The following is a 26,830-nucleotide window of genomic DNA, read 5'->3' as shown; positions in this document are numbered from 1 at the left end:
ATCATAGCCACATTCCAAAGAACCCAACAACTGATTCTTCATGGCTGTGGGGAGGAGCTCATATTTCTTCCTTAGGAGTAGTGGAAGACTGTCCATTTCCCAGGACTAAATCAAAAGTCAACTACCCATTTGGTCAACTGCTATATTCTTCTTCATTCTGGGCAGTTTCTTGTTTCTCCCAGCCAGTCAATATCAGCAAGAGCTCATTTGAAATCCGTTTACATATAAATAGAAGTTTATTCAGATGCTAAAGTTCTACCAGTCCTCTTTGGCAGTAGTTTTGAAACCAAGGCTGTGTACTCTTTGTGTTGTTGACAGCTAGACCAATGACAGTCATAGATGGCTGCTCTAGCTATTCAGCCTTCCTATGATATGCCTGGGTTGTACCAAGGGGACATTCCCCCCCCCCCCGGTAATGTATGGCGAAAGAAGAGCAGAATAGCAGCACTGACATGGAATCAGGCCTTCCAAGATGGACCTGAGAGAGCAAGGTCTCTTTATGGACCAATGCGCCTGTGCTCAGTGCAGGATCAAGGGGTGGAGGTAATTAGAGTATCCAATGTATTCCCTAATAAGAGTATCCCCACTGGGAATCTTGGGAGTGGAACCTCTCAGGGAACTCAATTTGGGGATTGTCATGCCAGCCTTATATCCAGGTGGCAAGAGATACCCACACAGTTATTTCAAGACTCTGTGGGCTTCTTCTACTCCTATAATTGCCAAGCACACTGACTGAAGTGGGAAAGGGGGCAATTGTCTGGCAAGTGGCTCAGTCAACCTAATCTGTTGTGTTACATTGTGCAAAAACTGGAAACTATAATGAATAGACCTTTCATGATTGTTTGTCTGTGCTATGTTTCTTTTCCCTTCTTCCGCTTTAACTGATATAGGTGCAACTGAGCATATTAAAATGTACACTGTCAAACAACATTCACAGTTCATAGACAATACTGTTATGAGAAATAATCTTACTGTCTCTTTCTTTGAAGGGGAGAGTATGGCCTTCATGAATATACAGAAGTCAAAACTGTCACAATCAAAATTCCACAGAAGAATTCGTAAAGTCAATGCACAAAAGAGGACCTGACAATTTTTATGGCTAAGCAAAATTGTGAAGGCCTGCAATACTGCAAAACGTTTTGTAGCTGAAGTTTTCATTTAAACTTTGATTCTTTTTCTTTCTATCAAAACAAATGCTTTTAACCACTATTAACTGTTGTTTTTAGAAATTCCTTAACCTGTTTCACTGAGAAAGGGAAATCTTAATGCCAATATCAAACAGTTTTGTAATGTTAGTGAAAAGAGTCATTTCCTGGTTTAGGTATATCAATGGTTCTGTGGAAAACAAATTGTTGACAAATAATTTTTACACAATTTGGGTGAGTGCATTGTCTGTGACATTGTTAGTTGTCTTTGTTATGAGTTTTTCACAAGCAGTCACACGTGTCTCAGATGTTTTGTTATCTGGGAAAATCATTAGCAACCTTTTGGTGCATGGTATAGATTCAGATCTGTTCATATTAACTTTTGTACAAAGGTGCTTTGGATGTAAACTTTATTAAAATCTACTCATTAAGCTGTTATTAAATCAGTTATTTTCTAAGATAAACTAGATTTATTAGAAATTGGTGAATTTCAGGCAATAGCTATGTGTCACTCTGTTGCAGTATTTTAAAACTAGTAAATTAATTATGGCAGAAGCTTTCAGCAAAGTGTAGTGGTTTGAGTATTGGACTATGGCAGGAGACCCATGTCTGAATCTCCATTTGGCCATAGAAACCCATTTGCAACCTTGGCAAGTCATATCTTCTCAGCCTCAGAGGAAAGCAAAAGGCAAATAACATTTGAACAAATCTTGCCAGGAAAACCCCATGATAGGTTCATCTTAGGGTCACCATAAATAAAAAATAACATGAAGGCAGACAGCAACAACAAGCTTTCATGGATAACAGTCAATTTCATCAGATGCTGGAATTAAACTAAGTCTCACAATGTTTTCTTTATTTTCACATTTATAACTGGACACCAAACTTTGTTGAAAGGACATTGTTTATGTGCATACACCATTTCAAAAACTAAAATATTTGGAGTCAGGCCAAAATAGACATAAGTTCTACACAACCCAGTAGCCAACCAGAAGTGCCGAAAAGTTCCTTTAAAAAATTAAGCCAGGCCTTTCCACTATTGCCAGTTGGAGCAAGCTATTGCTGCATTTATTCTCATCCATTTCCATTGCTATAGAAATAAGGGACATTATTCTGTGACAAGTTTAGGAGACACCAAAAGCATTACCATTGTTTAGAAACAATTTCTCCAATTCATAAGCCATGATGCAGTAGCCAAAGAGCAACAGGATATGTTCATTGGGTTGTTTTACAGGAACATTGATCTGTGTAAGAACTAGTCAAGAAAAGGTACTATATGGAAGAATGATGTATTCCTCCTAATAATGAGAGTGGAAACACCACCCTGTTTTTGAATATTGAGGAAACAGTGGCTGAAGGCCAAAACATAGAGACCTATCCCAAGACTGATCATCATAGGCCCCTTCTACACTGCCATATAATTCAGATTATCAAAATTGATAGTCCACATTATCTGCTTTGAACTGGATTATGGGAGTATATACTGCCATACAATTCAGTTCAAAGTCAATCAGATTTTAAATGGCAGTGTAGAAGTGGCCACAGTCACCTTAATCTCATTGTGATCATACAAACAAACATTAAGCCACTCCTGACAAGAAGTCTTGCTTGTTTTAATTTACATTTCAGTAGTTCAACTGAAAAAAAAATATTGAAAGTGTCTAGTGGTAAGAGAGCAATTATGATACAGCTCACCTTGTTTCTTTGCACACAGACTTCTAGAACCTGGGGCAGCTACCCAGGTTCTAGCATTCCCACTAAATGTATTTCCAATGGAGGAGAGGCAGAAATTTCCCATGGCTGTTTATGAGACAGAGACCTCGCCAAATATATGCGATCTAGTTTATTTCCAAATAAATTGATGTTTCTGCTTCCTCTCTGTTTTTCTTTTCTACCATTTCCCAATTTTTTAAAAAATGAAAAAGTTTCTTTTAGGACTATAGTACCCATAATCTCGCAATCAGCATGGAAATGGGATTCAAAATGCTTTAGATTTTTTTTAAAGGGGGGAGGGGGAGAGATTTTAGGTCACCTATTTAGCTGAGTGGGGTCCCTGGTGGCACAGTGTGTTAAAGCACTGAGCTGCTGAACATGCGGACCAAAAGGTCCCAGGTTCAAATCCCAGGAGCGGAATGAGTACCTGCTGTTAGCCCCAGCTCCTGCCAACCTAGCAGTTCAAAAACATGCAAATGTGAGTAGATCAATAGGTACCACTCTGGCGGGAAGGTAACGGCGCTCCATGCAGTCATGCTGGCCACATGACCTTGGAGGTGTCTATGAACAACGCCGGCTCTTCGGCTTAGAAATGGAGATGAGCACCAACCCCCAGAGTCGGTCACAACTGGACTTAACGTCAGGGGAAACCCTTACCTTTACCTTACCGTATTCCCAAAAGGAATGCCTTATGGTTGCCCCCGGGTTAAACCGGGTTAACAGCGGGTTAAGTTGCTGAGCTGCTGAACTTCTGACTGAAAGGTGGGTGGTTCGAATCCAGGGAGTGGAGTGAGCTCCCACTATTAGTCCTAGCTTCTGCTAACCTAGCAGTTCGAAAACATGGCTGGGAAAAGGCACCATGGCAGCAGACAGTTAAGTTTCCCAAATAGAGGGTCACTGTAGACAATAGTGCTGAATTCTTCCTTCTACAACAATGATAAAATGGCATACATTGGTTTAATGTAACATTAGGAACAACTGTGGTGAAGTAGTTTCGTGTTGGATTACAACTCTGAAGATCAGGGTTCAAATCCCCTCTTGACCGTGAAGTCCACTGGGTAAACCTGGGCAAGTCATACACTCACAGCCTCAGAAAATCTTGGTAATCACTACGAATGAGAAAATAACAACCACAGGCGACTTTATATCCTCATGCATCGTTAGTGGGATTTCAGCCATAGTTGTTTTTTTTTTTTTTTTTTCATGTCAGGAGCAACTTGAGAAACTGCATGTCACTTCTGGTGTTAGGGAATTGGTTGTCAGCAAGGATGTTGTCCAGAGGACTCCCGGATATTTTACCATCCTGTGGGAGGCTTCTCTCTTGTCCCTGCATGGGAAGCTGGAGCTGACAGATTGGAGCTCACCCCACTTTCCAGATTCGAATCACCGACCTTTCAGTCAGCAGCCCTGCCAGCACAGGAGTTTAAGCCATTGCACCCTGGGGGCTCCTTCAGAGCTAGTGAGAGATAAACAGCTTGTATTGATAAAGACCATACAAAGTAAATTGCAAACAGCTGCCTTCAAACTATGATTTGATAAAAGGATTGAACATTCTCATAAAAACCATGCAGTTTGTTAGTCCCCAAAGCTTTCAGAATCCTACAGGGCTGTAAAAATAAATAGAAGGTCAAGATTCATCTTGTTAGTTCTTATAGCCACATCCTTAAGGAAGGTTTTTAAAAAGTGGGTTGCTAGTGATTCTTACAACAACAAAAGTTATCACATTCATTTCAACCACAATGGGATCTTCTGTAAGTCTAGTGAGTCTTAATTTCCGGCTCAAGCCCAAATCATCCAGAAGCATACCAGGGAGAGTTCACAAAATATGACGTTGCAGAAAAACAGCATCCCACCAATAGCCCAGCACTGAGTAAGTATTGTGACTCAGTGAGGAAAGAAGAGGTAAACCTGGAATTATTTTGTTGTCTCTGATAATCTAGAAATCCCAGGGTTCTGATTCTACAAGTTCTGGCTCTTTTACTAAATCCTTGCCTTCTGATTGGAATAGGGGTAGGGGAGTGCAGTTTGCAAAGTTCAGAGACACAACAGGATTTCTATACGCGCCATGAAGTGAGCTAGTTACAGCAATTTCTTCAGCTTTTGCAATTTGAAGATGCAGATAAGATCCCTCAAAAGATAAAACCTATCAAGTTTATTCTTACCCATGAGGACTGTTGGCAAAAAGCCAAAAGCCTGGGCAGCAATTGGTACCAATACCATCTTAAAGAAAAGTGCAGTAGTAATTCAGACACTTTACTAAAAACATTGGAACATGGCCCCAATAATTTAAATAGCCATCACCCCATTTCATACTGGTATTTGGGGCAAAGGTATGGATATATGGAATGGATCACCAGAGCACCCTACAGAAAAATGATTTGTCTTCATGCTTCCTGATTTATTCTCTTTCCCAGTCCTGTTGTAATTAAAGTCAGGTTCTTTAATTGGTTTAAAAGAGGTGATTTCAGCTGGCGTTGCTTGCATGATAAACAACACCTGCTAAAGTTTTTCTTCTTCTGCAGGACCCTTGAACTCCAAGTGTGTTCCATGGTTATCTATGCTGGCTATGTCTTTATTTATTTTGTGTCAAAACCATTGCGTCAATAGATAAGTTTAAAACTAATAAAATAAAAGGATCACAAGCTGCTAAATAGTTTTAGACCAAAAACAGGCAACAGTGACTGCTTTGACTGTCTGATAGGTGATGTATCGAAAACGACTGAACGAGTGAGACGACAACAACAACTGTTTAACATTTGCAAGAAACCACTGGGACACATGATGATATCCAACGAGCTAGGAAGCCATCAACATGCAGACAATCTCTCTATTTTACATTCTTTGACCCACCTTCTGAACCTAGTAGGCTAAGAGAAGTTTTGAATCCATGCCCAGCATTGCTTTAGGACAAGCGCTGCATCTACACTGAAGAATTTGACACAGCTCAATGCTAAACAATCCTGAGATTTGTAGCTTGGTAATAAATAATAATAGTAATAATAATAATAATAATAATAATAATAATAATAATAATAATAATAAAACTTTATTTATACCCCGCCACCATCTCCCCAACGGGGACTCGGGGCGGCTTACATGGGGCCATGCCCAGGACAATACAATATCGCAAAATATAAAAACAACATATCATCATACAATTAAACAATACAATAAATAATCATGTACAGTACAACACAAAATCAAAAAAGCAATAAAACAGGGCAGGCCGCATGAACACTCAGTTAAAACTTGGGGTGAGAAAAAGATAAGACTAACACCACGGGGAACAGAGACACAAGATAGAAAAACAGTCTAGAGGATAGATGATGGGGGGAGTAACAAAAAAAGTGTGTAACAGTTACTCTCCGAAAGCACACTGGAAGAGCCATGTTTTTAAATCTTTCCTGAAGGCTAAAAGAGTGGGGGCTTGCCTGATTTCAATGGGCAGCGAGTTCCACAAACGGGGGGCCACAGCAGAAAAGGCCCTCTCCCTTGTTCCCACAAGACGGGTCTGGGAGATAGGCAGTGGCGACAGGGGGGCCTTCCCTGATGATCAAAGAGATCGGGCAGGTTTATGGTAGGAGATACGATCACGAAGGTAGGTGGGTCCCAAACCGTTTAGGGCTTTATATATGATGGTCTGCACCTTGAATTGGGATCAGAAAATGAACAGCAGCCAGTGGAGCTCCTTAAACAGCACTCTTTGGCAAAAAAAGCTAAAGCCCTTGTAAAACTACAACTGCCATGATTCCATAGAATTGAACCATGGCAGTTAAAGTGGTGTCAACTTGCATTACCTCTGTAGTGTAGATGCACCTTAAATGAGATTTATTTATTTTTCATGTCAGGAGCGACTTGAGAAACTGCAAGTTGCTTCTGGTATGAGAGAATTGACCGTCTGCAAGGAGGCTTTTCTCATGTCCCCGTATGGGGCGCTGGAGCTGACAGAGGGAGCTCATCCACGGTTTCTCTGAGTTTGAACCAGCAACCTTCAGGTCAGCAACCCAACCTTCAAGTCAGCAGTCCTGCCAGCACAAGGGTTTAATCCATTGCACCATTGGGAGCTCCTCAGTGAGATTAAAGAAATGGATTCTTAAGTCTCTATAGAAACAACTAGGAGAAGGTAATATTGGTTGTGGGCTTTAGTGTTCTGTGCCCTGTTTTGAATGCCATGGTTTATTGTGAAAATATGGAGAAAGGAGTTGCTTGAATGAAGTACAAAGCTTTGCTTTAACCCTGCCCCACTGAAGACCACCAGCTAATGATATGTAAGGTAGATCTGGGGAACCCTCCAGATATTTTGGGCACCTTACCATTAGCTGTGTTATGTGGACCTGATGGCCAAAAAGTTGTAAACTTTTGGGAGCACCTTTCCAACCTTTCCTTAAAATACTGGGGACTGAATTTGAACTCTTCCACAGGCATAGAACAGTATATGACCCTCAACTGAGTTATGGCCTCATTTCTAACACAACTTACAGCACCCTGTATATATTACTCAGCAAGGCTGGCCAAAGACTGTATTTTGCTTGAAGCAAAGGACAGAATGGGTCTCCTTAATGCATACGCAGAAACTATTTGAATTGTCAGCTGAACCTTACTTAGGCATTTACTGACACAGGTGATAGCATTTTCCAGCATACAGTACTTAAGGGTAGCAGACAAGTTTATTGGTCATTGGTGTTTGTGGATCTATTCAACGGGATTTACTCCAGAATTTAACTGGTTCGAAGATTATGGAAGTCAATAATCCAAAAAGTAAGTTCCAAGTTCTGGTTTACCGCTAGGTAACCAGGTATGGAACAACTTTCCCTAAGTGGCACCCTCCAGATCTTTCAGCCTCACTTGTAACAAGTATAGACAACAGCTGAGGTAGGTAATAGCTGTAGTTAGCAATTACTGTACTTGGAACAGGTTACTGGAAGATGCATCATTTTGCATCTGCACTTCCTGCCGATATGCTCCTTTGGGGATGGAACACACCCAACCAAAGGCAGGAAGTGTATTTGAAAACTCAGCATGTCATCCTTCCACAGCTGTTCCTAATGTTCAATGACAGGTGATTTTCTCCAAACACAGCAACCAATGAGCCTTTTAAACATATCTTCAGAGCTGGGTCACACACTGGTAACTAGTGGATGCTTGTTTGTCCAAGGTAGACAAAAATCATTGCCATTGGCAAGCCAGGTGGATAGGAAGAGAAGCATCATATTGGATTGCACTTGACCCTTTCATCAATCAATCATTTTAGTCATGCCCTACCTTTCCCCAAAATGTGAGACAAGACAGCTGGCAGAATAATATGACATACTAATACTAACACATGGGCTTGAATGGAGAGGAAGTGCAATGTAATGGTGTGAGTTCAAATTCAAACCACAATGTGAATTGCCTTTCAACCATGGAAGCCCACTAAGTGACTATTGACCTCATCAGATGGCTGGTGACAGGAGATGGCGGTGCTCCATTTCACCGTGAAGCATGGAGAATCTGACGCCCCACATCTCACATCACTCACATTGCCAGGAGGGCAATCACATGGGGAGAAGCATGAGCACACACAGTGTGCCCAGCTTCCCCCCCCCCCCATAGATTAGGGCAGCAAGAGAAGTTTCCCATGTTGCCATGGCAGTGCCGTGCCAGTTCCATCCTCCTTCACCCATGGGGCCAGCACAATGTCGTCTGATAGCAATCGGCTGGCTCCATGGGTGACCGGAGCTAGATTGGCGTATGGCACCAATTCTATTCCCATATGATAAGGTCATAAGAGCACATCACACTCTCTGACACTCCACCTACACTGCCACATAATCTAGTTTCCGAATCCAGATTATCTGCTTTGTTCTTGATTATATGGTAGTATAAACTCTGTTGAAATTCAACCTCACACCACTCATGTCTGTAGTCCTCAGTGAGGAAACAGAGATAAAATCAAGTAAAGCTGAGGAGATCCCTTCTCCCTCATTCCTGAATGCCTCTCCTTTCTCCCCTTATCCTAATTCATGATGTAGAATGGAATTCTTCAGGATGCATGTTTCTTTATTTTAAGCCCAAGAAGAAAGACCTTATGGTCATTCTTTCAGTCTGTCTCTCTCTCTCTCTAATTGTGTGTGATTGAGAAAATGTAGTTTTTGGAGATACTTAGCTTTATTTGAACTTAGAAGTAATGATGTTAGTTAGAAAGCCTACTTTCTAAAATTAGTTGGAATCGTAAAGGGTAAAGCGATCCAAAAACATGGAAACTGGAAGGATTCACACTGGCTCCCTTATTTTAAAACATTACCAGATTACTCTTCCTAAAACAGTAACCTTTGGGTAGTCATAAAATAAATTATTTATTTTGAGGGTGAGACATTTAATAACAGCTCTGGACCAGACCCTAGGGAAATGTATAACAAATGAGAAGTCAGAATACAAAGCTTTACAGAGGCAAAAACTCCACAACTGAAAGAATCCAGAAACAAGTTAAATATTTAAGAGTAAAAAAGCTCATCATTTAAACAAAGCATTGTGTAAATAAATAGAAACCATCTGTTCTGTTTTGTTCATTGCTCACAGTTAAAAGGGAGGAATGTGCTATTGGAAAAGGCATATGTGGAAACCTAGCACACACATATACACATGGATGTACTGCATGTGGCCTTCCAAATGTTTTTGGAGTGCAACTATTATTCTGTATTACTGGCTGGCAATGCTGGCTAGGACTGATCTAGAGAGCCAACATTTTTGCCTCTGCTGTAATACAGAAAGCAGCAATGGATTGAATATTTCACTTATCCGTACCATTCGCTAACCATTCAGCAGAGTATCCAACCAAAATGCAAATATTTGGAAAGACTAAACATTGATAACCAGTTATCTTGGATGTGAATCAGAGCCTTAATGAAGGAACTGACATACAAATTCATTTCTTGTTGTATTTCTTGTTGTTATTCCTTTCAGGAGACTTTGACTGATCTGTTCACCCTATTATGGGGATTTCTTTGCAGTATTGATTGATTGATTATATTTCTATGCCGCCTTTCTCGCTCCTGGGGAAACTCAAAGCGATGTACAGCATATTTGTGCAGAGAAGGTTTGCCCATGCTTTCCTCTGTGGCTGAGAGAGTGATACTTACCCAAGGTCATCCAGTGGGTTTCCATAGCTGAATGAGGCTTTGGACCTTGGTCTCCAAAGTCATAATATCTCCATGCCCAAAGCAATACACCTGAAATTAAAAACTGCAAGGGGAAAACCAGAGTTTGACAAACGTTTTGATTGGTATTATTTTCTTTTTTTGTTGTCTAGGAAAGTAGGATCAGTTATATCTGTCTACCCTGCAAGTCATCTGCAGCTCATCAGCTGTGCGGGTGCTGTGATGTGTGTTTCAGGACATGTTTGGGGGATGGTCTTTTCATCCCATTTGATTCTCTGTTATATAATTGATTGGCAGTACACTTATAGTGGCAGTCAGAGAAAGACACTGAGTAAAGCCATAAATGTTTTCCATTTTCCCATTCTTGTCCTTCTATACATCCATATACATTATGTATAAAATCCTCAGTCTTCAAAAGTTATGAGTTGCCTACTTAAAAGGTGTTTTTTGTGATAAGATCCTAAATGCTAATATAATCCTATAGCTCGTGGGATAGGTAAGATATAGGGCTCCATGGTGTTTTTGTAACCTGCTTGTCCCACGCTGTAAGAACATCAGTTGCCGTAGTTCACCCAGTGGGTTTTGATACCCAAATAGGCATTTGAACCATGAACATCCTTTGAACAAAGTGCTTAGAGTCCTAGGTTTCAAGGGAGTAATTAGTTTTTCTTCATTCCTCATTCAAATGACTCTTAAACTAGTTCTTTCCACTAGATATATCAAGAAATGTGTGAAGTTTAAGGAAACAGGTTTAAAAAAGGAAGAGTGTACCAGTTTTCAACAGTATTACCCAGCATCTTGCCCCAGAGGCAAAATTGCAAAGATACCAGAAAACAGCATTTTGTACCTAATGATGCCATAGGAAATGTCTTGTAACATGTTCTCCCTAGATCTGCCTTTGAAAAGTAATCAAAAACTTTGTTTGCCATGTTGATCGTAAGTGTGACATTCACACATATTTACATACTGCCTTTCTAGGTCAGATCTGAAATTACCAGTCCGATTTTTCTTGAACACCCATTAGTATGTAGTCCACAGCATCTAGCATATCATACATGTGAAAAAGGAAATTCCATTTGAAAAGGAAAACCATTGAAATCCAGTCAATGCTTGAGGTTGCTCTGAAGTATAGATATCAAAGAAAAAGAGTTGTGAATTTAGCCAAGTCAGGTTAAGCTCTGCTCTCTAGTGGTGCTTTGGTTTTATTGCATGCAAAAAGGAAGTTACATCAACACTTTGGTTCATCCATTCAAACGTCAGTCACTTTTCTAGAAATAAACATTTAAAATATGAAATCAAATCATATAATTTAAAAACAAAACACTTTTGTTATTGATGATTTTTAAATTATTCAGGAAAGCTGGCAAAAAAGCATTGAGAAGAAATGATAAAATCCAAAATTTTCAGAGTAAAATCCATATCAGAACAATTACATTTCCTTTTTGTCACTGTAATTTTTTTTTTGGTGGCACAGCGGGTTAAACCACTGAGCTGCTGAACTTGCTAACGGTGGTTCGAATCCATGGAGCGGGAAGAGCTCCCACTGTTAGCTCCAGCTTCTGCCAACCTAACAGTTCAAAAACATGCAAATGTGAGTAGATCAATAGGCACTGCTCCAGCAGGAAGGTAACAGCACTCCATGAAGTCATGCCAGCCACATGGCCTTGGAGGTGTCTACAGATAATGCCAGCTCTTCAGTTTAGAAATGGAGATGAACACCAACCCCAGAGTCAGACACAACTAGACTTAATGTTAGGGGGAAACCTTTACCGTTATCTAACTTTAAAAAAAGGGTTATAGAAAAGTTATTTTAGTCCTATTTTTTTCTAGTAAAAACATTGTGATTTTTAATATTTACATTTAATACATTTTGCCTTTTCCAAATGTATTCAAACTCAATTAATAACACTTATGACCTCATCACTCCCCAGCTGAGTGACGGAGCCCCATGCCGCCCATAACATGACGTAGCCTCACTTCTGACAAGGTTCTATTGCTCAACTGGGGCAGCAGCGTAGTATGAGTGACAGCAACACGGGAGCCTCCCGATGAAGGATGACAAATCAGCATGGGGGGCCTCATCAATGTGATGAGGTCCTTAGGGTGCTTTTACATTTTAGAACCAATGCTGTTTGACACCACTTTAGCTGCCGTGGCTCAATGCTTTGGAATAATAAGAGTTGTAGTTTTACGAGGTCTTTAGCCTTCTCTTCCAAAGAGTGCTGATGCCTCACCAAACTACAGCTCCCAATTATAATCGTTATACAGTATAGATTCACCCTTAGAGGGATAGCTCCTAATTGCAACAATGATAGTACTTTTTCAAAACTGATGCAGGGAGCCACTCTATATCTCTTTTTGTTAACAGTTCTTACAAGCTGGGGTTCAGAAATTCCCAAACCATCTCTAAGTGATGTCTCTATTGTACCCTGCGGTCCAGCCTAGTAGGCATTTTGTTCTGCTAGAATATGCTGAATCTGGCCCCCAGTGAACTATCTACAAGAGAAACCCCCAGTTGGAATACCCTAAAAGTGCTAGATCCCATCTGATCTTGGAAGCAAGGCAGGGTCAGCCCTTAGTACTTGGGTGGGAGACAACCAACAAACACCGGGTGCTCTAGGCTAACTTTCAGAAGACATAACTGGAAAATGCATGGGGTCATCATAACAGACAACTTAACGGCACTTACAAACAAAGAGCATGCATTTGATTTGCTCCTATCCATTGACATGTAGCTTGAGAAAGATCAGTTCCTATTGAATTGCAGCCCCTAGATCAGAGTCCTCAAACTTTTTAAGCAGAGGGCCAGTTGACAGTCCTTCAGACTGTTGGGGGCCGCACTTATCTTATTTCCAGTGCAAAACCCATGAAAGAACAATACAATATTTAAAATGAAGAACAACGTTAACAGACATAAACCCACCAGTATTTCAATGGAAGGTGAGGGTCTGCCTTTTAGCTGATGAGATAGTCAAATTAATTAGGATTGCTGTGTGCCTTCAAGTCATTTCAGACTTAGTCTAAAGCTTAGGACAGGTGCTGGGTAAATGACCTTGGAGAGCTGCATCCGGCCCATGGGTCTTAGTTTGGGAACCCCTGCCCCAGATGTTAGGTAAAATGTTAGGTATGCAAACACACAAATCAGGCAGAATCAACTCTACTTTTCTATATTTAAAGTAACTTTGTTTTGGATTTTTTACTTAGATTTCTCAGACAGAGCTCTTTGGTCTCTCCTTCCTTTTGTGTGCCTTCCTGCTACCATCCCACTCAAAGCAAGAGGGACTTTGAGAGTTGAAAAATTCCCCAAAATGCAGTAAAGAAACTACAGAAGGAAGGAAGGGATGTCAACAATCAGAGGAGCTTTCTACCCATGCAAAACACCTTCTTTGAACCCAAACCACTGAAGATAATAAGCAAAGTTATTTTTCCCTATAGAGTTTGACATGTATCAAAGTTAACTTTATATCATCCAGGTCTGAAGTTTTCTACATAAAGTAACCACCCCACTCTCCCCAGAGCATGATAGGGGCATCGATGCTAAAAATATCAATTTTCCCCTATGATTTTTTTTATCAGTCTTCAAATGTTTAGCATTGCCAAAAATGAAACTCTGAAAGTCATTCACTTCTAAAACTCTTGTATTGATATTTTTGTATTCCCTTGGTAATGTTACCTGTCCCATTTCTTTGGATGCCTAAAACATATTTCCACATGCACAACAGAGGTTTTACATTACTGCAGTCTATAAATATAGAGAATGAAAGAAAGGACTATCATCATGTCCTCCCATCTACCGTATTGGAACGCCGTTACTGGAAGACCCTATACTCCGAGAGACTGTGCCCCTGTGACTCGGGACACATAGAGACAATGGAACATGTGCTTCTTCAGAGCCCATTCTATAGAGATATCCGATCCTATCTCATTACGCCATGGCTATACAAACACCCAGGACACTCTGGACAATATTACATCTTCCTGCTGCTTTCAGACACTAACTTGGCTATAACTTATAATGTTCCCAAGTTTTGTATGGCTCTAGCTTTTGAGATACATGGCAGATACCATTTCTACCAGTCTTCATCTGCTCACCCATAGAAAATCATGATAACCATATCTAAGACACCAGAGCTGATGAGGTCTATTCAATGCAATTTTCTGAATTAGTGCCCCAAATAACCCCAGGAACAGGCCTAAAAACCAAGACACCAAGAATTGTTTTTGTTGGGTTGTGTAATCTATCACTGCACTTCTGCAGACATAAAGGGGGGGGGGGGGGTGACAACATTGTCATTCAGCATCTCTATCTCTACAGAACAACATGAAGCATCTACTGCTATTTCAAAGGCGGGGATGGAGTGCAACCCACCACCCTGAAGCTTGATGGATACCAAACTGGGATGACACGGAGAGCGGAGCATTACATTCTGACTACTGCATCCAGAATTCTATGAAAAAAATTTTTTTTGCACAAAACTGAATTTTCTTCTTATGCCAACTATTTTTTTTATCAAAAAAGATTGGAAAGAATCTGCTGAACTGGTGACTCAACGAACAACGACTCAAACGATTCTATAGCACTGAACAATGGCAGTTGAAGTGGTGTCAAGTTGCATTCATTCTGCAATGTAGAATTCTTCCCCCAGTTGCTTCTGTCTTTAAACTTTCAGAGGTAAAATAACTCTATGCTCTAGTGGGTTTGATGAAGATTTGAGTTGTGACAACATGCAGTTGGTCCTCTGTATCCCCAAATTCAACCATCCATGGCATATCCCATCTTTCCCTCCCAAAATTGTTCCAAAAAGTAAACTTTGTCACTTTGGTTTTGTCACTTTAAATAAGGGACACTATTTTACTATGCCATTGTATATAATGGGACGTGAGTATCAACAAATTTTAGTATCCACAGGGTGTCCTGGAACCAAACTTCAGCAGAGACCAAGGGTCCAAGAAGCTAAGTCCCAAATAACTATTTCCTGCTGGTTCCAGCACAAAATCTCCTTCTGACCATGACCAAATATGTGAAGTCCAGCATTGTACTACGTAGATGGCCTGTTTCATGGAAATATTAGAAAGATTCTTATCTTCAATGATGCTGAGATGGCCCTCCTGGTGCCCTTGATTGAAGAGCTCCTGGAGGTCCTGGTGACTAAGACACTGTGATACGTGGTGGAGGAGCTCCTCCATTTGTGACACTGGGCTTTCCTTCCTGCTGACCATCTTTCTTGGATTTGCTTTCTCCTTTTTCTTTATCTGGAGCACATTGGGGACAAAGGAGGGAAGGGCAGGATAGATATTAAGCCCAATATCATAATGTGTATTCCTAACCATGACATGTACCAGATAAGTAGCCCATATTTGTGTTCACAATAAAGATTTACAGTAAAACCTCTAGTAGTACCATATTATTCTAGCACAGCTTTTGAATACTGATGGATGAAGTATTACTTTAAATTACTAGTATAGTATATGGCAATGTTGTCAGACCACCTTCCTATTGCTCTATTATACTATTTTGCCAGCTTGTACTTTATTTAATATATATTTTATTGTTTTAATGATCCATTTTGCTGCTCCATTCTCTTATCACAGTTCTATTTTTATTTTATTTTATTTTCTGGTTTTTAATACTATCCTAGTGTAAATCACTTTGAGGTTTTGTTTTATTTTTAATAAGAAAAGAAGTATAAAATATTTTCATGATTAAACAACATTCTTTGTCCTCCCGCCAAAAAATACGTGGTATAGGCATTTATATAGTGTAGAAGGAGGTGGGAATTGCCCGTTTTAGAAATGCTGGATTTCTTGATGATATACTATATATACATTTATCTTTTACACAAAAACCAATCCTGGGAAAGAATTAAAAGAAGTACAAACCATCCTGAGGATAAAATTGTGGAAAAAGAAGTTAAAATATGTGGGAGTGCACATCCCTACAAATCTAAATAATATGATACAAATAAATTATAACCAATTATAGAAATAAGTCAGCAAGCAAATACATAATTGTAATAAAATGGAACTGGGACATAACAAATAGAATTAAGATAGTAAAGGTGATAATTCTGCTTAAATTGTTATTCCTTTTCTAAGTCTTGCCCTGGAGCATTCTAAATAAAGTAAAACTTGTGTAAATAAAGTAAAACTTGTGTAATAAAACTGGACTCTAATTCGACCTTCTTCTCTTCGCAAGAAAATGGAGGGTGGGGAGCACCTAACCTACACAGCTACTTTGAGGCTTGCCAGTTAGTGAATTATTGGAACTAGATTTTGATGAGGTGAAAAAATGGGTTAGAATTGAGAAAACAATAAATGAGTGAGAATGTTGCCTGTGTTTAAAAGACAGAGTGGACAATAAAGAAATAAAGAGAATAAAAGGACGCCCACTTATTTCAACATTGGAATGTTGGAAAAAATGGCAAAATAAATTCCCAATAAACAAAATAGACATGCTCCCAATAGATACCCAAAAAGAACATATATACGGAAACATGATTTTAAAAATATGAAAGCCCATTAGGAACAACAGAGCTTTGGTAGAATGGTGATGCTTTCTAACGTGGTATGAGAAAGCATCAGTTGGCTGTCAAGATTGTCCCACTGCCACCCCACTGTCACCCAGTTTGCCACAGAGGATGGCGAATCACAACGCTGTAACTCATCAATGTGATAAAGTCCCTAGACCAAATCTTAAAATGGAAAATAGAGAAGGAGAAAAGAATGGTGGAATTTATATATGGAAAAATGGTAGAAAAACCATTTGGATGCTGATTGAGAAGGACATTGAACACTAGATAAATTCAATTAAAAATTAAGCACCTAAGAACTAAGAAAACACAATGGAAAATGTTGACAAAACAGTATTGTACCCCACATCAATTAGCTCATCTTACAAAAAGTACATCCAAACTATGGTGGTATAAATGTAGTGAAACAGGAACCTTTTTACATATGTGGTGGGACTGTGACAAGATACAAAATGTTTATAGAAAAATAAAGTGTGAGATAGAGGAAATATTGGCAAAAAATAGAGCTGAATAAAAAACAGGTTTTTATTCAGCAAATCCAAGATAAAGGTGGGAATAAAGAATGGGCAGATACTATAAAATTTATGATAGGAGTGGCACAAGCAACAGTTGTCCTGGGATGGAAAGAACACAAAAAATGGGAAATTAAAAAATGGTATTATTATCTAGCAGATCATCATCATCATCATCATCATCATCTTTATTTTATAGCCCACCCTATCTCCCCAAGGGGACTCAGGGTAGCTTACAACAATCTAAAACACAGTGGAAAACATTCAATGCCAGATTATGTGCTTCAAGATTATATTATTGAAAGGAAAAATAAATATGCAAATGGATATCCAATAGAGAACTGGAACTCAAAATGGAAAGATTTGATAGCCAGAGTAAAAAGAAAAGGAAAATACAAAGAACTGAATCAGACCATTTTTATGTTCAAACAAATAAAATAAAAGTGTGTGTGTAAAATTGGAAGTGTGTATATGTATAGAGAGAGAGAGAGAGAGAATAGAGATGTAACTTTCCTGGAAGGAGGGGGGGGGGGGGGAGGAACAGATATAAGTAGGAGATAAGTGCAGGATAAGAAAACGGGCTATACCAGAACTGTATCAGTTATAGCTATGGGGAAAATTCTTACTGTCTCTTTTCCTCATTATTCCTGTAACCTCATTGTGAAATAATATAATCCTTTTATACAACCTAATAAAAACATTTTTTTAAAAACACCTATATATACATTTATCTGAGTTGCCGCAGCCCTAGTACTTCCAAAGAAGAGGACTGAACATTATATTCAAGATCCCAACATAAAGTTCTGCATAGGATCTCCTACCGATTCTTCTTTTAACATTCGAGGTTCAAACATTACATATTCAGGGAGCCTATAAATTGCTCCTAATAAAAGGATTGCCTACTTGAAGCTTTTGAACTTTGATAAATGCATGCTGATAGTTTTGTGATGTGGTGGGTAGGCTGTAGCTAGGAACATGTGCTTGAATTGTTGCCTCATATAACCTTTCTTGTTCTTGTTTTGTGCTTACAATGGTTCGGATAACGTTCAGATGCATTCAGGCTGTCTAAAAAGACCATATAGTTCTGAATTTTGTTCCTGTTCTTTCCAATTTTATTATGGACATCCACACATGTCTCCTAGAATACTTTCTGTCTGGTCCTGATACAATCAAAAACCCTTTATGCCCCCATGTCAGTTAATCCTCGTGTCAGTTAATCAGAAAGAATGGGAACAAGATCAGAAATCCATAACGCTTTATTGGTTAACAAGGTTCCTTGTCTTTCGGCCTCTGAGGCATGGGGTTATGATGATGAGCAAAGGCACCTCATAGCCTGCTAATAAAATGCAAAAAAGGCAAAAAAAAAAAAGGAAGGGGAGATACATTTGGAAGCAAAAAAACCCAAACTGAAAGTACTAATGCAGTTAAAAGAACTAAAATTAGTTCAGAGGCTTTCCTATCCTTTCTCACCTTTTGGGTTGGCCTGAGGCTCCATGGAGATTTGTTGATTTTCTCGTGCTTTCAGGGCTCTCTCTTTGTTCTTCCTCTTGTTTTCCTCAGCTTGCTGTTAAAAAATAATAAAAGTACCGTAAATGTTCTGCATGGTTCAGGAGTAAAATGTCCTGCATGGTTCAGAAGTAAAAATTCTTCATCCCTCACCACTGGTTAGGTTAGGTTGACTAGGACTTATGGAAGCTACAATCCATCAACAATGGTAAAGCTGTACAATTCCTATCCTTGTGCTAATGTTTTTAAAAAGTCCAAATCAAATGTGTTTTGCAACATCCTTACACTTTGTAGTTTCTTCTTCAGCTCCAAGTTCATTGCCTTGTACCCTTTTGAGGTAGCATTGAGATAGTAGATACTCAAGCTAAAGGGGGAAGAAATCATATAGCCATGTTATGATTATAGTAATCAAAGATCACTTCAAATGTGCTGATATAACAATTATTGCTAATATAAAATCTTTATGATTGCTAAATTATTTCTGCAAGTTAACAAGCTCCTTTACAAAATAGTGGCTTGATGTCCATAAAGTGTTTGTAGTGGGATTACACCCAGTTCCACACATTACATGCAAACATAGGCAGCCACACATAGTTCTTGACATCTCCTCCCTGTTGTGTCTTGTGTCTTCCATATTCTTGAATTAAATTAGGATGTGATCAATAGAGGGGAAAATAGCCCCTTTCACAGCTGCCCATCCATGGGGTACAGTGTCAGACTGAGACTGCACAGACTCAGGTTCAAATCTCCTTTGGTGATTCCTGAGCAAATCATTGTCTGGACCACCAGCTGAGAGATTTCACTGAAGTGTTCTGCATGCCCTTCTTCCTCATGAGTTAAAAGAGTGGATAGAATGCTATTTCCTATCCACACCCCTGTTTCCTCCAAAGCTGACAGGTAATCCTGACCATCCGAGGCAAACTTGTATTGAAGATGTATTGTTCAACCTACAGTATAGACCAAAGTCTCTCAATGCAGTTGGCTTGCAAGAACGAAAAGACCTTGGATCACTTTCTCTAATATATGAATCAAAGACATCTTTTGAAGCTTCAAGAAGTTTCAAAAGTTGGTTCAGCTTCTCTTTGGGCAATGGCAACAGACAATTCTGATTCATATAATGAGTCAGTAATTACTCTATATAATCAAATGCCAATTCAAGTTTTGGTTCATGTGTTTCTTGGATACGTACTTGCCATTCAGATACCCCATTACTCTCCCTCCTGCTTGGCTCAGCAGCCATCCAATCACAGATTAATTCAAGAACATGGCCCACTTTTCCCCAACGGCAGAGACACTCAAGTAGAGTTGAGTATTTATTTTCAGTTCACCATTTTCCAGATTCTTCAGTTTAAAGATCACACCACAACTGAATGTAGGAATACTTGCAGACGTCATGAAAGATACTATAATAATTATGAGTGATGTACAACGGTCATGCTTAAATATCTTTAAATATTCAGGGAGTACCGATGCAAAATTTTGAACAATATTATTATTTTTCTTCTTCATTACTATCAAGCACTTTAAGAATACTTCTCCAGAGAATCATGACAACTTTGAGCAAGCCAGCCATAGAAGGCACATCATCGGCTCATAGCACATTATCTGACGTACTCATGTTTTCTTTTTTGCTTTCTTCATCACCACTGTCAGATGCATTTAATCCCTGCTGGATATAGGCATTCAAACATCTCTGAATGGTAAGCATCAATTTAGCTATGTTGGATGGCCTCATGTTCTTGTACATGTACTGCTAGAACTTTCTGACTGTGAATGGGTTCATCTGGATCAGGGGTCCCCAAACTTTTTAAAGAGGGGGCCAGTTCACGGTCCCTCAGACCGTTGGAGGGCCGGACTATGGTTGAAAAAAAAACTATAAACAAATTCCTATGCATACTTCACATATCTTATTTTGAAGTAAAAAAACAAACAAAATGGGAACAAATATAGCCTCAATGTTAATCATAATCATAATCATAATAAAAATAATAAAGAGGGTTGGAAGAGACACCTTGGGCCATCTTGTCCAACTCCTTTTTACCTTTGTGCACCAAAAGCACAAGCAAAGCACCCCTGACAGATGGCCACCCAGCCTCAATGTTGTTCATCATCATCATCATATATCACACAGTCCTAAATGCCGGGGAAGTGTTCAACTTGTGATTTTGTGATACGAAATCTAGCTTGTGTGTGTATGTGTGTGTGTGTGTGTGTGTGTGTGTGTGTGTGTGTGTGTATCTCGTTTGCTGTTATACTGTGTCTTTGTGACAATAATAATGATGATGATGATAATAAAGAGGATTGGAAAATACCCCTTGTGCCATTTAGTCCAACCCTCTTTTGCCTTTGTGCACCAAAAGGACTGGCAAAGCATCCTGTAGTAAATTATTAATTAAATAATAATTAAAATATTTAATTATTAATTATTATTAATTAAATATTATTAATTAAATAATAATTAAAATAATTATGAACAAGCAAAGCTTTAGAAGGCACGCAACAGGTGAGGGAGGAGGCAGGAAAGGCAGAGGAGGAGGGAGCCACTGTCATGGGGGCCAGATAGATGGCTTCGATGGGCCGCATGTGGCCCCCGGGCCTTAGTTTGGGGACCCCTGATCTGGATCAACGTAACACAGCTCTCGCACCAGACTTCTTCTGGCTGATCAGTGGGGGGAAAGGAGCTGAACACAAGACTTACTAGGCACTGCAACACAGGGCATGATTCCATCTCAAAACAGATTAGGAGACTGTCTATCAAACAGATTTTCCAAAACTTAGCAGCCTTGACAGACTTAATTTTCAGCAACATATCAACAAAAGCTACTCTAACTTTCTCCAAATTGTCATTGAGATTGTATTTCAGAGCTGGCAGGAGTTGTTCCAATAACGGGTGGCTTAATACCTTGTCCAAAATTATAGGCAAGCATTTAAAAACAGAGCACTGAACATCTGCTGATGTTGCATCAAACACAAGTTTTTCAATTAGAGCTTTTAAAAGATCAGCAAGCAAGGTTGCAGGAATCATTTCCCAATATCTGAATGCTATTTTACAAACACCAGGTACCCCTGTTGAGCAAACCAGAGGCTGAAGATCCTCCAAGAGATTAAAAAGTTCATCAAATTGCATTTGGATTTCATTATCAGTATCTTCGCTGTTACAACCAGGATCCAAAATAGGAAATGCATCAACAAATAGCAATGCTGCATTTGAACAAACTTCTGTGTTCCTGGCTTTTAGTGATCTCCAAAGAATAGGCTGGTAAAGTTGGTAAAGGACTTCTTCAACTTCTTGGCAGAATTTGTTTTGTTTGTGGAATTAGCTCAGGAACTCTCATACTTTAGGAAGATGAATTCCATGATGCATGAAATCCTGAATGCAACTATGTTCAATCACCTCCAATATCTCCCCTGAAGCTTTCTTCCACACTCAGAAATAAATTTCAGCAATATGCCCTACCAAAGACCTAGGAGAACACTGCAATTAGTTTTTCACAGTCTCGTTTATCAGTTTAATGAAGTTTACATTCCACGTGAAAATAAAGTTCAGGAATCTTCTTCCTTCTTCTTTTTTAATATGCCAAACACTCATAAGGCATCGAAGTAACAAATCCTTCATTTTGTTACTCTTTTCTGAATCGTAATCGAAACACAGCAAGGCCCACTGAAAATGCCATAGATGGACTACATCTGCTCCTGCAACTGTTTTCTTCTCAAGGCTGCGTTTCAGAAACTGGATGAAATTGTTCCCTCCCATTCAGTCCCTTTGTCCCTTTGTCCACCACTGTTCACACAGGCCCTGGAGGGCTCTCAACAAGGATTTTTCAATGTCAAGTAAAGCGTAAGGAATGCTATTTAATATCAAAGCACATTCTAAAAAGGATTTGTAGTTTATATTTTATCTACTATAGGTATGGAGGTGGTGACTACAGTTGTCACGCTTTGAATTACAGCTATGGATTGTCTCTTTATAGAGGTTTTTTGAGTTTCCATGTCATCCTCATCATCTTCACTGCCTCTCTACTACACTTCTATTGGATCTTCTACCAAAACTTGTGCTAATATTAGATAATTAGCCCCAGATGGTATTATTCTATCCTGTATTTTATGAGGTCCTTACTGTCTATGCACTTAACTTATCATTCTATTCTTGCATTTGCTGCTCCAATTTCTCCACCTAAGTAGATGATTCTCCACCTAAGTAGATGATTGTTGTTTATTTCGTCAATGTTGTTCGGGCCTTTGCCCCATGTAAGCTGCCCCGAGTCCCGACGGGGAGATGGTGGCGGGGTATAAAGAAAGTTCTATTATTATTATTATTATTATTATTATTATTATTATTATTATTATTATTAAACATTTGCTTTAATTTCTCCATAATGTTTCTTTCTGTTTCCTTGATATTTCTTGAAGCCGCTCGTTCAGGTCAAATAGATCAGTGGTATTCTTATGAAGCTGGATGAAATGCAAGAAGTCATCAGTGGCACCATTAAGTATAGCTTGTAGAAAAGTCTCGCCCTTTGACATGTCTTTATAATCCACAAGAGTAATGAAGAATTCATCTCTCCAATTTGACGCTTTCTCGCAGGGCTCTTCAAATTCTCCCATTGGTGCCCTAATACACTCACTGCACATGTGCCCCAAATCATTATCATAATTGACCACACATTTTTAGGAGAATAAATTGAGGGAAAGGACTAAGTATGGTGCCTTGACCATTTGGAAGAAGTATGGGATAGAAAACAATGTGTTAATTAATAAATTATACATTCCCAAGGAAACCAAAGTAAAGATGTGGTACATACACCATCAGCAGTATGAAGGGTAAAATCACACCAGGATTTGAGGCAAGATTAAAAAATTTCCGAAACCAAGAAGGAAAATCATGCTCCAGGGTTTCTCCAATGACTTCAAACATTCTAGTTTTTCCGCTGTCCATTCACACATAGAATGAAAGAAAGACAAAATAGAACTTTTTTCAATAAAGAACATCAATAAAAGAAATAGTTACAATGGTAAAGTATGAATGCAATCCTATTAGGATGTCTGACTACTATGGCAGATTCATTACATAGTAAACTACACATGGGTTTAGTGGTAGTAGGGTAGGAAATAATTAAGGTTTGGAGTGGATTGTGGATATGGTTAACTTAGTCAGGCGTAACTGCTGGTTTTCATGTCAATAGGTCAGTCAAATCACTCCAGGTTACAGTCTGAAATTTAAGGAAAATATTCATTGTGTTGAATCTGTTTGGAGGATAGAAGTCCTCCACTGCTGTAGCTAAGTCTCTGAATTGACTCACAGATAAGGGGACAATGTTTATGCAAACTTGTGTCTCACCAACAGGTGACATGTACACAGCAGGAATTGATAAATTAGCCAGCTTTGCTCCCTCTTTCAAAATTTTATAAAGGACCATTTTAATAAATCATAATGGACCACCATATCCGTGGGTGCTTGGTTCCAGGATCCTATGTGTATAACAAAGAACACAAATGTGTAGGACAGCAGTAAAGGCTGTGGCGAACCCTGACCATCAGGACAGCCAGAAGAACCATATTCTTCAGGTTCTCCGGGCTTTGGAGAGCATGCTAGATGTCCGCTCCTGCCTCTGAGGCTGCAATACCTCTGTTCATTCCTTTACAAGATAGAAGCAGGCAGCTGGTAGGTTCACAAGAGGCAAGAGAGCACAAAGAATGCATATCTGGAAGCTCTGGCTCACTGCCATCTCCATTGCTGCACTATGCCATGTTATTAATAATGAACATATAAATAAGACCTTATACAAGGGAGGTCTCCTGAACAATAGAGGACTGTATTGTATCCCCTTCCCACCCTGAATCATGTACTCCAAATTTCCTTGTTGCTGCTATCCCTCAAAGCATGAGGTTGTTGTGTGCAGATCACACAAAAGATGAGTGGCTGTAGTATAGAAAGATATGGGGATCTTTGAAATGGAAGCAATCCAAGAATAAGATTTGAAGATGATCAATGCCTCACATCATTTCTACTTTTTGTACAACCAGGCTTGCAGAAGTGATATGCACCTCTAGGAAGCCAAAGAGATAGAGGAAGGTATTTAAATGACCTGGTGTCTTCATTCTTTGTCAAGTTTGGTCAGCTGATTCTGAAACTGCACATCTATGAAAAACAAATATTTGTTTTTGTTTGTACATCATGGCCCTACAAACAACATGAAAAGGCAAGTCACTGCCCTGGAAGAGTTTCCCTCTCTTTCTTTTCAGTAAAAGGTGTCCTAGAAATGCCATTGGGGATAGAAAGGTTATTAGGAAATTCTCCTTAAGGATGTCAGATGGGTTTCAGTAGTACTGAGGAATCCTAATGCAGAAAAAGAGGATTGATGAAAGTGTAAAAAAAAACCAAACCAGCATTTTCTGCATAGAAATAATTGAAATATTCTGTATACAAAATGCTGTTTTTGTGCAAAAACACTATACCAATTTTTACACAGAATAAATCCCAAGCTACAATAGTTTTCAAAATGTATGTAGTTTTTGGAGATTTGTTCAAAAAGAAATTTGGTAAGTTACTAACTTACTAAATTCAAAAATGATGTTACTGAATTCCCAGACTTGAAGGACTACCAAAAGAAAGTTTTTAGGAACGAAGCCCCAGGGTGTATGCTCCTCATTTTCATGGGGAAGCTGTACCACTAATTACTGGGAAGTGACACTGCTGCCTTAGGTGACATTTGCTGTGTCAAATATGTGTATTATTCCTGAGACGCCTAACCATTTCTCCATCTTGGAGGACAGAGTTATTGAGACCTGCAAAACCTGTCCTGTTGCCAGTTTTGAAGTAAACTTCTACTCGAAGCCCAGTTGGCTCCTATGCCCATAGTGTCACATCTTTTTCTTTGTCTCAGGCACCAAACAGATTGACTCCGCCCCTTGAGGTAGATGAAGATAGCAATAGTAGCTGATGGTTTAGTGCAGTGGTTCCCAACCTGTAGTCCTTCATGTGTTCTGGACTTCAACTCCCAAAAATCCAAGCCAGTTTACCTGCTATTAGTGACTGTGAGAGCTGATGTCCAAAACACCTGTTGGACCAAAGGTTGGGAACCAGTGGCTTAGAGGTAAGCACAGATCTCTTTGCCTTCATCACTGACATTTCAGCCAGGATCTTTCCTTTTGCAAACATTTCCTAACTAGATGCTTTTCATCTCTACTTAGAGCCAATTCTTATGAAGAATAGTTTCATTATATTAACACTTACCCTCCCTGAATTTAAACATTTGTAAAGGGCTGTAACTATTTATAGATTTACAATATCCTGCTTGAGAAAGTTTTGTTAAGGACTATTACATGCTTAATATAAAGGGTTGAATTGTTGGTGGTGATAATGACAATGATGCCAAAATTTACATATGGTGAGTTAGTCCGCTTTTATTCTTTCTTCACTTGATACCCATTTGTGCTTATATTACTTGCACAAACCTCAAGACTGCATGCGGCATTTGCACAGTTCCACCCCTAGATGTCATCCATGATTTTCTATCATTTCAAATAAAACTGGCTTTCTTCAACATCATCTTTTTTGCCATGACTAGCTTTCCTGATCCACCCTCCCTTTTATCCTGGACTGAACCCAGATTTAGCCATGTCTACATAAAACCCACTGCAGTCAGTGAGACATAAGTAATCATAGGCAAGCTTACTCTCATGACTTTCAGCAGACTCAAAACATACATGTGTTCATTACACTGATTTTAGCCTTGTGGGGAGAGTGTTAAAGGTAGCTCATCTATCTGTGAAACAGACCCATAATAATTTGCAGAGGATGCAACAATCAGGGAAAATATGTGGATTTCCAGAAGATTTAACAATCACCCCTACTGACACGTTTCACTTTTCAGAGGTTTGTACAAGGCAGAAACAAATCAATTAAAGAGAGAGAAGAAGTGATGGAAATAAGACATAAGAGATTAAGTTATACAAGCACAGCACCATGGACTGAGTTTTAACTGGCATTAAGAACATAGACAATATTTGGTTTTGTTGGAAAGTGTATGTGTGTGTGCGCATGTACGCGCACGCGTGCATGCGTGCATGTGTTTAAAGGAAGCATCTGAGGTAAAAACCTAAATACCCTGAGAGCATCAGATCCCATCTGATCCCTTTGGGATGTTTATTTATTTGTGCAATGTATTTGGTTTTATTTTTTGTTTTCATGTGCCACAAATCACTGGGAAGTGGACAGCCAACTTTAATAGTCTACATGCCTTTTAAAAAATATTCCATAGAGCAGTGGTTCATTGAATGCTTCAGAA

At 39.2% G+C, this 26,830-nt stretch overlaps 2 protein-coding genes across 4 annotated transcripts in view; one reads left to right on the top strand and one right to left on the bottom strand.

The window, feature by feature from the left end:
• aldh1a1 (aldehyde dehydrogenase 1 family member A1) overlaps window positions 1–3,019 on the top strand; it is an 87,495-nt gene extending 84,476 nt beyond the window's left edge. For all 3 annotated transcript variants that reach the window (XM_008103286.3, XM_062971994.1, XM_008103285.3), the window contains exon 14: window positions 990–3,019. In XM_008103286.3, coding sequence (XP_008101493.1) covers window positions 990–1,062 — 73 coding nt within the window. In that variant the 3' untranslated portion in view covers window positions 1,063–3,019. The remainder of the gene's footprint in view (window positions 1–989) is intronic.
• Window positions 3,020–10,659: 7,640 nt separating this feature from the next.
• tmc1 (transmembrane channel like 1) overlaps window positions 10,660–26,830 on the bottom strand; it is an 89,196-nt gene continuing 73,025 nt past the window's right edge. The window contains exons 17-20 of the mRNA XM_062969406.1: window positions 23,345–23,470; window positions 18,828–18,906; window positions 18,507–18,600; window positions 10,660–15,247 (exon numbers count right to left, since the gene is read on the bottom strand). Of these exons, the coding sequence (XP_062825476.1) occupies window positions 15,144–15,247; window positions 18,507–18,600; window positions 18,828–18,906; window positions 23,345–23,470 (403 nt within the window). The 3' untranslated portion in view covers window positions 10,660–15,143. The remainder of the gene's footprint in view (window positions 15,248–18,506; window positions 18,601–18,827; window positions 18,907–23,344; window positions 23,471–26,830) is intronic.

The sequence above is a fragment of the Anolis carolinensis genome, chromosome 2, assembly GCF_035594765.1.
Source record: "Anolis carolinensis isolate JA03-04 chromosome 2, rAnoCar3.1.pri, whole genome shotgun sequence".
NCBI classification, from domain to species: domain Eukaryota; kingdom Metazoa; phylum Chordata; class Lepidosauria; order Squamata; family Dactyloidae; genus Anolis; species Anolis carolinensis.
Note: the sequence above shows the minus strand (reverse complement) of the source record. Positions and strands in the feature narration are given on the sequence as shown.